Here is a 12165-nt window from a genome sequence, read left to right as displayed (position 1 = left end):
CATACACAAGCGTTTCTACAGGACCACAAAGCCCGACTCTCTTTCCCTTGATGAAAACTTACCCCAAGTCGTTCCCCACATCATCTTCATACTCTTAGCAGGCATGCATGACAAACACAGATACGAAAAACAGTAACAAAGCGTCACCTTAAATGAAAATGAGAGACTTCAGTTCCTAACTTATTGTCACGAACTGCTCTGAGGCTTGTAGATGAAGATCCAAATGCAGCTTTATTTGAGGGCAATCCAGAGGCGTAATCCAATGTACAGGCAAGGGTCATACACAGATAGGCAGTCCAAGACAGATACACAGAGAAACAAACATAACAGGCAGGGACCAGAGGCAAGAGAGTAATCCAGGGAACAGGGCAAGATATCCAAAAACCAAGAGACAAGAAAACCGTAGAATGCTCAGAATTGCAGTGTAACACTAAAACAAGACTTCGCAAACACTGAACGTGAACACATATAGACACACTAACAGGATGAGACACAGGTGAATGCAATCAGTGAATGAGGTACAGGTGAATGTGATCAGTGATGATGAGTCCGGGCAGTGAGTTCTGGGAAATGTAGTTTGTGTGAAACATAGTCTTATCTGGAGTGCCCTCTGGTGGCTCAAGAGGGCACTCCAGCTGGTAACCGTTACACTTATACACCAAACTAACTAAACCTACCTAATCTTCAAAGGTGTACCGGGCTTGAGGCGGAGTTTAAACGCTGAACTCACGGACAGTTGGTACATTTAAACCAAAAGCCTGAAGCGTACCCCTGACAGAGATTTAAAACCTCCGCCCAGAATAACCTTCAAAAATAAGAAAGGCAAAACAACAAACTAAAATAAAAAACAGTGCCCCGATGGAAGGATTGTAAACCCAGCTGAGGACACTCTAAATACCTGAAGTCTGCTCATTTACACAGGTGAACACATACTCACTTATATATGTAGCTATCCCGGACGAGCCCCCACTTTTATGTTACGACCAAGCTCGTTTAAAGTCGCAACATAAAAGAGGGATCAACTCAAATGTTCAATAAATGAAAAAGGTTTTATTCTCTTTAACAAACATAACAATGAACACTCAAAACAAACATAAGTCGAGGGAAAAATAAAGAAATAAACAAAATAACTACAACAAAAATATTAAAGCTACATGATATAAGTATAAGAAAGAAAAGCAATGAGATGTAAAGAGCAGCTCCTGTGAGAAACTATACCACAGAGAGTGCTAACCAAATGAAAACTCAAAGCACTTAAATACTACATTTCCTAATTAACAATTAACATGGAGGGGAGTGACCCAAAACTCCCACAGACTGCCACCATCAGGTAGAGAGTACACTCAGGGTCGTCACACGGTATACATCCCTAAATATGATATAGGCATTAGCAAAAGAACATCTGACAACCTAAATGTTTATGCTGTTGAATTATGTGCTATAGGTATCGCATTAGAATGGATTGAGCAATCCAGGGATAATAACATCTTAATATGTAGTGACTCAGCATCAGCTCTTATGAGTATGAAGACTGGAAAAGCTAGTAGTCATCAAGAAATATTATATGAAATCTTGTTTATAAATTCAAGGGTATGTAGGCAGGGGAAAAATATTATATATATGTGGATACCAGCACATGTGGGCATTGAGGGAAATGAAAAAGTTGATAAACTGGGAAAAAACGCATAAAAAAAAGAGCATATTGACATAGAAATTAAAGTAATATCAAAATCAGAAGGTAAGAATCTAGTGTGGAAAAGGTAATGGAAATGGGATCAGGAAAGTAAAGGAAGACATCTATATAGGATTCAAAATAAAGTAGGTATTGTAAGAGAGATGTCAAATAGAAGGAAAGAACAAATTGTGTTAACAAGACTTAGAATTGGACATAGTAAATTAAATGGAACTATTTGTATTTTAGGAAAACATCCCACAGGACTATGTGATGAATGTCAAGAGGAGGAAACAGTCAGTCACATTTTTATGTCATGCAGGAAATTTACCCAAGAAAGGCAAGAGAAATATAATTGGCAAGAAATTGGTATAGGACAATATAATGTTAAAAATATATTAGAATATGGGAAGAGTGAGCAAGGAAAGAAATATTTATTTTATTTTCTAAAGAGGACTGGACTAGAAGGACGAATTTGAGTATGAAATGACAAGATAACAACCAGAAGATGGCAGTAATGCAACTATTTGGATGCCAACTGCCGTAAAACACCAAGGAAGAAGAAGAAGAACCGCCTAGTACGCACACACGGCAGAGAGGGAAAGCGAGCGAGAGACCTTGCGAGTGCACGTGTCATCCAAACCACCCAGTTTTACAGGGTTTTTTCTTTAACTGACAGATTCCAGTAAAAAAAAAAACACAATATGGGAGTAGGAGAGAATAGGAGTCATTCTTCCAGGATTGGGACTGGACAGGATTTTTTTGTGGGAGTGGGACGGGAGTAGGGATGGGACGATACACTTAAACTCACGATACGATGCACCTCGATATGTCAGGGTCACGATACGATACGTCACGATACGATATCAAAAAAGGAAAACAAGAGAAAAAAATATTACTGTATAACAACTTTTTTATTTTTGTTTCAGCTGCAAACAGGGAAACACAAGGCCTAACTGGCCAAACACAAACAAGAACACTCCCTTAGTGCTGCTCTAATCCTACAGTAGGTTAAGTTATGTTAGGACTGGTTCTTCTTCAAAAAAACTAACATATCAACATGTTCTGGTGTAATCAGTGATCTTTGAGCGGACACAATGTCTCCTGCTGTGGAAAAGACGCGCTCACTGGGCACTGATGTAGCAGGAATGCAAAGGTAGGCTTTTGCAAGGGGGGCAAGTATGGGGTAAGCATATGCATTAACTTTCCACCACTCAAGTGGACTACTGTTGAGCGGGATAGGAATCCCATTTCTGTAGGAGAGTATCTCCATTTCAATCCCTCTGCTGGACTGCACTGTCTCAACAACAGTAGTGTAGGAGCTCCCAAGGAGATCTTCTAACGCTGTCTTTTTTGGTGGGGGTGGCTGTGTCACGTCCTGCATCTGCCTTTCTCCTTCCACTGGCTCTTCCTGGCTCTGCTCTGCTCCCTGTGCTTCCTCAACCATGACCCTGGCCTGCTCTGCTGCTGCCCCTGATGTTGAAGCACTGGCCCTAGTGGTTCTTTCATCTATATCACTGGTCTGAAAAAATAAAATAAAACTAGCTCAAACATTTCTGTCTTTCAATCCTTTACTCCCTCCCTCTCTCACAGACACACACACACACAGTCTCTCTCTCTCTAATCGACTAATAAAAAAAACAAAACAAAACAAAAAAAAAATATGGAGAAATAAGTTTTCGGGCTCTGGCCCACAGAGTTACACACGCGCGCAGGGCACCTCATTTTTTTTTTTTTTTCCAATAAAAGTTAGCCTACCTGGTTGCGCTGCTCATGAAGTGCTGAAGCTTTTTCACGTATTCGGGCATAGACGGACTTGCGTTGTTCATCATTCAGATGGGACAGGCTTCGGAAACGTGGGTCAAGCGCAGTGCACTCCTGCAGCATGTCATTACAGTCCCCAGAGTACCGGTCCGAGATGTCGAGTAGAATAGCGCTTTTCATGTTGGCGATGGTCTGTGTGTCATTTTCGTCTGGTGACATGCTTTGCTCGATCATGAACTTCAGTGGCATTATTAGTGAAACAGTAGGCTCTTTTTCATCACAGACAACTGTTGTGGCTGTCTTTAGTGGCTTAAGCAGTTTCACTATGTCCTCGACGTCTGATATATCAGCGTTATCCAGAGTGTCAATTTCTCTCGCATTTCTTCGGATTCCTGGGCAGCTCAGCGCTGCTGAGACAGCTGCTTGTTGCTCCAGGTAGCGCGCCAGCATATCGTATGTGCTATTCCACCTGGTCTGGACATCGGTAATGAGTTTATGCCGAGGCAGCTCTAACTGGGTTTGCTTGTTGGTCAGGACGGCGGTGGCCGTGGTGCTCTTGTGAAAGAACGTAACTATTCTTCGCACACGACCAAGAAGGCGCGCGACGCGGGATACAGCCAAGCCTCGCTTACTGGCCAGATTCACAACATGCGCTAAGCACTTGATGTGAGGGTGGAGACCGCTCTCTCTCACAGCAATGTCCATATTGCTTGCGTTGTCTGTAACACAAGCAATGGTTGTTTGTGGCCTTGTTAGCTCCCACTCACTCAGTGCATTTCTCAACACGTGAGCTATGTTAACACCAGTGTGACTTTCACTCAGCTCACGAGTTTGCAACACAAAGCTTTTTTTCTCCCATTTCTCGTTGATGACTTCTGCCGTGATGGTAACATAACTCTGCGTTGCACGCGAGGTCCAGCTGTCGGTGGTCAGGGCGACACAGTCGGCATTTTTTAGACACTCTTTCACGCTTTGTTTGGTTTCATTGTAAATTTCCGGGATTACCTTCTCTGAAAAATGTCCTCGACATGGCATCTTAAACTTAGGCTCCAGCACTTTGAACATTTGGATGAATTTTCTGTTCTCTACCATGTTAAATGGAGCCATATAGTCCGCTATGAATTCGCCAATGAGCCTGGTTATCTGTTTTGCACGCGGACTTGACGGAGGTAGAGTTGGTGTCAGCGCTTGTTTCATGGTCAGCTGTCCCTTCGGTAGGTTCGTTTTCTCCGGGGCCGTCTTCACATTTTTATGGTGACGTTAAAGGTGGTGGTTCATGTTTGAAGTGTTGGATGTGGTGTACGGAATGACAGCATTGCATAGCTTACACACAGTCTTAGTCTTGTCAGTTACTCTATTGCCGTCTTTGTCTATTTTAATGAGAAAGCCAAAATACTGCCAGACATATGACTTGTATCCAGGCGGAGCGTCCTCAATTTCGACCTCATTTGACTCCATGGTCGGCTGTTTGGGCCTTTGGGGGCAAGGCAGTTGGTGCTAATGCTGATATTTGTTAGCTCGCTGTAGACTGCAGTGACAGTGTTGTTGTTGCAACATGCGTTGTCTCGACGTGATGACGTGCCGCAGTTCCGGATATAATTTTTTTTTTTCATTTAGTTTTATCCTGCTTCCTGCCACCATAGACTGTATCTCTACCCCATATACATACACACACACATATAATACACTAAATTATTTATATACTACGCAAATCATGCATCTATCTTTATTTCGCGATACATTTTTTTTTTTACCTCGATGCGTTTCGTCACGTTTTGTATCGCGATATTTCGTCAAACGATATTTCGTCCCATCCCTAGACAGGAGAGGTTTGAAAATCCACTCCCGTGTCACTTTACCGTGTCAGGTGCGAGTGATTTCAATGTTAAGTCAATGTGAAGATGCGTTACTCGCGTAAAAAATTCCAGCAGTGCGAATTGAGCATCTGGCACGTTAAGCGTGAATGATTTAGTTAGTGCTATTTGTGCATTCATGCGTTTGACCCGAATTCGCGCCGCCCAAGTTGAGAAATCTGAACTTTGGCGTCAATTTGCGCCGCGTTAACCAATCAGGAGCCTAGGTGCTTGCTCACGTGGTGAAGTAGCCTATCTGGATGCTTCAATAAATTATTTTGTAATTTTCTCCAGAGCAAATACAGAGCGGTGACTCTCTCGATGAATGCTCGATCAACTTAAAAAAAGATGAAACCAACGGGTTTCGATTCTGACGCACGTAAATTTCCCTTCAAACTTTTGTTTTTACACGTGTCAATTTCGCTCTTGACTGAGAGAAACAGGCCTGATTTTATGATGTGTTTTGTTTCTGTTGTGTGTAACGTTACAGCAGTCGTCAATGAGGGGCTGCTGGCTCATACTTTTGTTTTGTATTTGTTCATTTTAATATTAAAATGTTTAACCTTATGGACTTCTTCGTCCAAAAATGACCGAAAACATTTACGTTTTGGATTGTTTAATTTTATTTATTTATTTTTTTGGATGGGGCTGAAACTTGGTGACTTTTGTTGTATTAGGCTACGTCCACATTAATCCGGATACATTTGAAAACGGGGTTTTCGTTTAAAAACGGTCTCCATCCACACTAGCGTTTTCAGGCGTTTTCTGACGTTTCAGTGTGGATGAGAAACTTCTAAATTCACTTTACTGCACATGCGTGAAACTTCACAAAAGCTCACTGAGATGATACAGATGGGAAAATAAATAATAACGTTATCGCTAGTGTTGCCACAGTTACTTTGAAAAAGTAACTAAGTTATTTTACAAGTTACTTGATTTTTAAAGAAACTAAGTTACTTTACAAGTTACTTGATTTTAAAAGTAACTTAGTTACAAGTTACTTTTATTAGTTACATTCAGCAGTTGCCGACAACACACCCTCAACATAACGACCTCAACATAAAAAAACACACGACCTCAACATAAAAATGATAACCGGTTTTGCCAACATTCACTTTATTGGAAGTGTATTTTTAACAGTAACATCAACAATCTATCTCCTGTTATTTAAAGTTTAACTTAGAAACTATTTCCTGAAAAAAACATGTTTTACAAAAAAAAAAAACAGTCTTTCTTGACTTAACTTAAGTCTTTCTTCACCTCACTTAACATAAATACTTGTTTTATTAAAAATAAAATAAAGACAGCCTTTCTTGTCTTCACTTAACATAAATACTTGTCTTTATAAAAATTTAAAATATAGACTATAAAATTTCTTGACCTGACATATTTAACAGTTAACACTGTGACAAAACTTACCATTTATAATCTACATTTTTTTATTTTTTTATCTTTATTTGTTATCTTATGTTTAATCCCATGTTATGAGTTAAGGAGAGAGGCGAGTAAAACCAGTGGTTGTACATCATTAACAGAAGCTTCTCAAACCTCTCGGGTTGAAACGAAGGTGAATCAACCGTGTTTAATCGCAGCATTTCCTCCACAACAAACTGCCCGACCAACTTCTTCAACTCCCCCCACTTACTGGTTTTGCAACGAAGTCCAGCTTTTGCTTTTGTGGTGGGGAACCTGCTCTCTGCTTCGCATCACCTGGCGTGACTCGCTCTGTAAGTTTGATTGTGCGGTGCTGCGAATCCAAATGTTTTTTTGTTTGTTTTTTTAAATTTGACGAAGTGTTTCTGTAGGTAAATAACACTTTGTCACCGCCAGCAGTTTACAACGGACCTTAATGTTGCCATCTTTAGCTGAGACAAACTCAAAATAGTGACTGTATTTCCAGCTAGAAAAAGCGCATCTCTCTCCTCCCTCCAACGTTGTTTACATTTGTGTCGCTGCGTGCGTGGTACACGTGACGTGAACCTCATGCTGAAAACGTGACTTGTCGTGCACACTCCCCGCGATGCAAGAAGAAATAAATATATATATAAGGAAAATTACAAAAATAGTAACGCACAGTGACCTGGATAAATAACTTTAATCTGATTACTGGTTTCGAAATAGTAACGCGTTATATTACTCGTTACTGAAAAAAGGGGTTAAATTAGAATAACGCGTTACGCGTTACCGGAATCACTGGTTATCGCACAATAACAGGATAATTTTATATAGCAAAATATCAAAATATTCAAATTTATCCACTTTGGAGAGCGTTTTCCAAACGATACGTTTTTGTTTACTTAAAACGGCGTCTCAGTGTGGACGGAAGACCAAAACGGAGAGAAAAATATACGTTTTCAAACGAAAACGTATTAGTGTGGACATGGCCTCAGGCTATTAGCTATATGAACACACAAAAAAAATCAAGCAGATGATTCTGATTTGTTAAAGGGTTGTAAAAAAAACCTCACACTTAGGCCCCGTCCACACAGCTGCTTTTTCGTTTAAAAACAGAGAATTAAAACGAATACTATCTCCGTCCACACCAGCGTTTTATCTGCGTATTAGAAATGATCTCCGTCCATGTTAAAACGACTGAAAACGTGGATCACGTGACCATTCACCTACACTGGGCATGCCCCTGCCGGTGTAAACAGTGGTTGACGAATCAGGGAAGGATGTGTCATGACTGATGACACCCATTCATAGAGCCGAGCGTCAGCCTCTCCTTCAGCGTTTCTGAAGTCTTCTACTTGAAATTTTTTTTTAATTTAAGCTAGCACCCTATTGTGATTTGAAATGTTGCATTTAGGGCTGGGCGATAAAACGATAACGATAATTATCGCGATATAATTCTACTCAATAAAACGATATTAAGAGGTCGATAAATGTTCGATAATGTTTATGCGCCAAAAGCGGAATGAAACTCATTTGAACTGCACACGCCACATGGAGCTTTTATCCGCTCGCCTCAAAGTCCAAACGGCAGCACAGAGAGCGCAGTGCGAGCTCATGCAGACACGTCTGATTGTCTTGCTCATGAGATCCATTGAGAAGCGAAGAGTTCAGCAAAGAACACAAATGTCAAGTTTAAACCAGTTTAAAGGCAGATGAAACACCGCTGACAAAAAGGAGAAACACTGCGTGCAACGATGCAGTCAGAATCTGAATATATGGATACTGAATCCAATTAGCCTACAATGGATTTACTTTAAGGTTAGCCTAGTAATATTAACTGCACCATGAAATGTGGGATATATATATATATATATATATATATATTGAATTGTATAATACTATTAATGTAGACAATGTATTAAATGACTAGTGGAATAAAAGTACAGTATTTAATAATGTATTTAACTGTTAGGCTACTGTTTTTCATAGAAATAGCACAGAAACCATAAAGTTATGTCATGATAGTGAGGTGCTAAGTTATAGGCTATGCCTGGTTTTATCTGTGGTTATCATAATCTAAATGCATGAGACTGGATGACCAATGGTTAATTTTAATACAACTCAAACAGTCAGAATATTACTTTCTACCAAATAAAAATGTGGTCGTTAAATTTAAAAAAGAAAAGAAAACAGATGTTACTGTTTTTGTTAATGAACATACATTTAAAGAGTAGTTTAAAAACACAATTATCACTCTGGTTTATACAACTTTCACTTAGAAGAAAAAAAAGTATGCCTTTAAACTTGAAAGAAAGAAAGATTTGACATATATCGTGATAATTATCGATATCGACTGATATAAAAAAAATTAACGTGATAATTTTTTTTTGGCCATATTGCCCAGCCCTAGTTGCATTTATAATATATATATATATATATATATATATATATATATATATATATATATTATAAAAAATAAAAAAAATATATGAATTCTAATGGAAAAACTAGCTAATAAAAATTATATAATTAATGCAAAGTATCATAAAAAAACACTGAAAGTTCTAAATAATAATCAGAAAATATTATAGAACAAAAATATATTTGAATGGTTGTCCTAGGAAAAAGTAAAGTTAAATTTTAAGGCTTCATCCGTTTTTGACTGGGAGGAAGCTAAGTGTAACCCATTTAAGAAACCCAGAGGTTAAATGTTCGCCGGTTCCCGCCTCCTTCTTCCCACAACAACAAACCCCGTTAACGTTACATTGGCAAACTCATTAGTGAATTACTCCTCGTTTGTATTTATTTTTATATGGTGTATTACTGCATGAGACCTGTTCAGTCAGGCGAAACTATGATGGTTCACATCACAACACAAACGTCCATGTGCTCGTCTGATTGAGATATTTCGTCCAGGAGAAATTGCCATTGTTGAAATTCTCTGCTGCCGATGGACTCTTGCTGTGTCCGTAGGCCGTAGCACGCAGCGAAAACGCATGCACAGCAGTCCGCCTCAGCTCGAGCCAGTCCGGGCTCCTCATCCGCAGCAGCCGCCTCTGGTTCCTCCATCAGCCTCAGCTGCTCTTCACTATACTGCGGCTCGTAAAGATAGCCACGAACATCAGATTCGAGCAGCAGAATGTTTCATGTTTAGTTTCTTCCATCATTATTATACTTCCTATCTCCACAGCGCTTGTTAGCTTAGCTTCCAAACCAGATGGGTGATATTGATTCAGTATTTGCAAAAACATGTATTTCATTATGTGATTTACCCCCACTTTCAATTCTTTTGCTTCAATGAAAGGTTAGAATTTTGCCATTTTTTTGAATGGAAGATCAAAAGGATAAACAATGCAGATTTATTTTTTACAGCCATGATCATATTTACTGGGGGTGCCATCAGTTTTGACCATGACTGTATAAGGTTGGCAACCCACTGATGGTGAAAATCCTACATATTGTACCTTTAACTAGATGATCACAAAACGAACCTTTGGTACATCAAAAATATATTATTTTATCAGTGTTCACTTGAAAATTCATTCTCAAAATTCAACTTATTCTAACAACTTAATGTTAACAACTTATGCTGGGTAGCTACACATCATAGTTTTTTTTTTTTTTTTACATCTTAGAAGATTTTCAAAATGTGATAGACCACACACATAAGGAGAAAAAATCCTAGATTTAACCGTTTTGCTCCTATGGTGTGCCATGATGTGACAGAGACAGCACACCACACTAGGGCTGCACGTTTGCAAGTTTTTCCATTAACTGTTAACCCAGGCCCTTATCGGTTAATACTCGGTTAACCATAGTGTGCGCACCGCAACCTCGAGTTGCAGAGTTAATTTTTAACACTTTTAATAACTGGTTGGACCCCATTTGAAATGAAATTATTTATAGAAATAAAACGCAGTGGTAAGTACAGAGCAGTTAATGCGTTTCCATCACCCTTCAAACTAAATTTGCCAATTGAAAATACAAAGCACAAATAAACACAATATTTTGACGCATATCCAGTGTGTTTGCGGAGTGTGGAGCGCGCACTGATGGTTGCGAGACGCCCCTGTGAACACTTGCAGTTTCATTGTAGTTCTTTTTGTGGAAACAACTTAAAATACTCTTTCATTTCTGGTCATGCAGAAAATAATAATACATTATTCGCAAATACATTTATTTGCGTAAACTCACAATAACAAGAAAACGTTGTGCTTTAACAATCAGGCGCGCTTCATGATCTCCGTGAACTGAAGCGTGAGAACTTAGACAGCAACCGCATTCGAATTTGTTCGTTTTAAATTCGAATCAAAACTTAATATCATCTGACTATGTAATTATGTAGCTATTTCTCTCTAAAGGTGCATCCGGAGATGGAGATTTGTTTTTAGCGGAAACTGATTCAGCATTTGGCGTAGGCCTACAGTTCAAATGAACATTTTGGTGTTCAACTTTGCGTTTTAAAAAATACAACAACCGTTAATTTTTTGTTTTGCAGTTAGGCCAACGGATTAAATAAGGGGAAACGAATGAACACAAAAGTACACTACCGTTTGGACATAATACGAGGCAGAATTCTTTTTTAAAATCATGAAAGATAGCCTACAAGGAATAGCCTACTAGACAAAACCTCAAAGAAATGCCACAGTCAAGACCTTGGAGCAGAAATTAGGGAGAAACACACAGGAACTCTGTGGCCGTGTGTCCACCAAAGTGTTTTTAGCCAGCTGAAAATGCTAGACGCTCTGCTGAAGACGCCGTGCATTGGGCGCTTGAGAGCGTTTTGGCAGCGCAGCGTTTTTCCTTTGAGATGTTTCGTTGCTATGATTCAGAATATCCGCAGCAGTTTGAATGTCAACAGTTGGTCGTGTGGTATTAGTCCCGCCCCTCCTCCACTGTGATTGGACGGCTGGGTAAAAAGTGACAGTGATGAACGCTGCGTTTTATCCAAAGTTGAATATTTTTCAACTCCCAGCGACCAGTAAAAACGCCGGGCGCTCGGCGCTTCAGCGTGAAAAAAAACGCTCTGCGCCTCGGTACGCTCATGGCGTTTAAAAAAAGCAACGCTCCCATTGAAAACAATTGAAAACATACGCCAGGCATGTGGAAAAACGCTTTGGTGGACACACGGCCTATGTCTTTCCCTGCCATTAATGCTTGGATAACACACCACGTCTCCTTCCATAAATAATACTAATGTCTAGTGCGGTGGCTGTGATATAGACTACCAACGTCCGTTGCAATTATTTTTGGAATGACTTATCGCGAAAAAAAAAAAAAAATGTTTTAGTCACATAACATCGTTAATGGAAACACCGTCATTTCACAATATTTTTTTTATCGACATTCAGAAAAAAAAACGCAAAAGTTTTGTGCAAATATGTATTGATGCCACTTAACCGAGCAAAAAGGTTTCACTCGGTTATGCGATTTTAAACGGTTAATTGGTTAACCCAGGGGTAAGAAAGTTCGGTCCTAGAG

The 12165-nt window shown here is 39.4% G+C and overlaps 1 protein-coding gene across 1 annotated transcript; it reads right to left on the bottom strand.

Annotated features, from left to right (window-relative positions):
* Positions 1–2693: 2693 nt before the first annotated feature.
* LOC148973452 (E3 SUMO-protein ligase ZBED1-like) lies at positions 2694–4528 on the bottom strand. The gene is made up of 2 exons (XM_089120275.1): positions 3431–4528; positions 2694–3194 (listed from the first exon to the last, which is right to left on the bottom strand). The coding sequence occupies exons 1-2, from the start codon at positions 4526–4528 to the stop codon at positions 2694–2696; spliced, it is 1599 nt and encodes a 532-aa protein (XP_088976401.1).
* Between the last annotated feature and the right edge of the window lie 7637 nt (positions 4529–12165).

Source organism: Pimephales promelas, chromosome 15, assembly GCF_988280905.1.
Source record: "Pimephales promelas chromosome 15, fPimPro1.hap1.1, whole genome shotgun sequence".
In the NCBI taxonomy this organism is placed as follows: domain Eukaryota; kingdom Metazoa; phylum Chordata; class Actinopteri; order Cypriniformes; family Leuciscidae; genus Pimephales; species Pimephales promelas.
The sequence above is the reverse complement of the archived record's forward strand: the minus strand, read 5'-3'. Positions and strand labels throughout refer to the sequence as shown.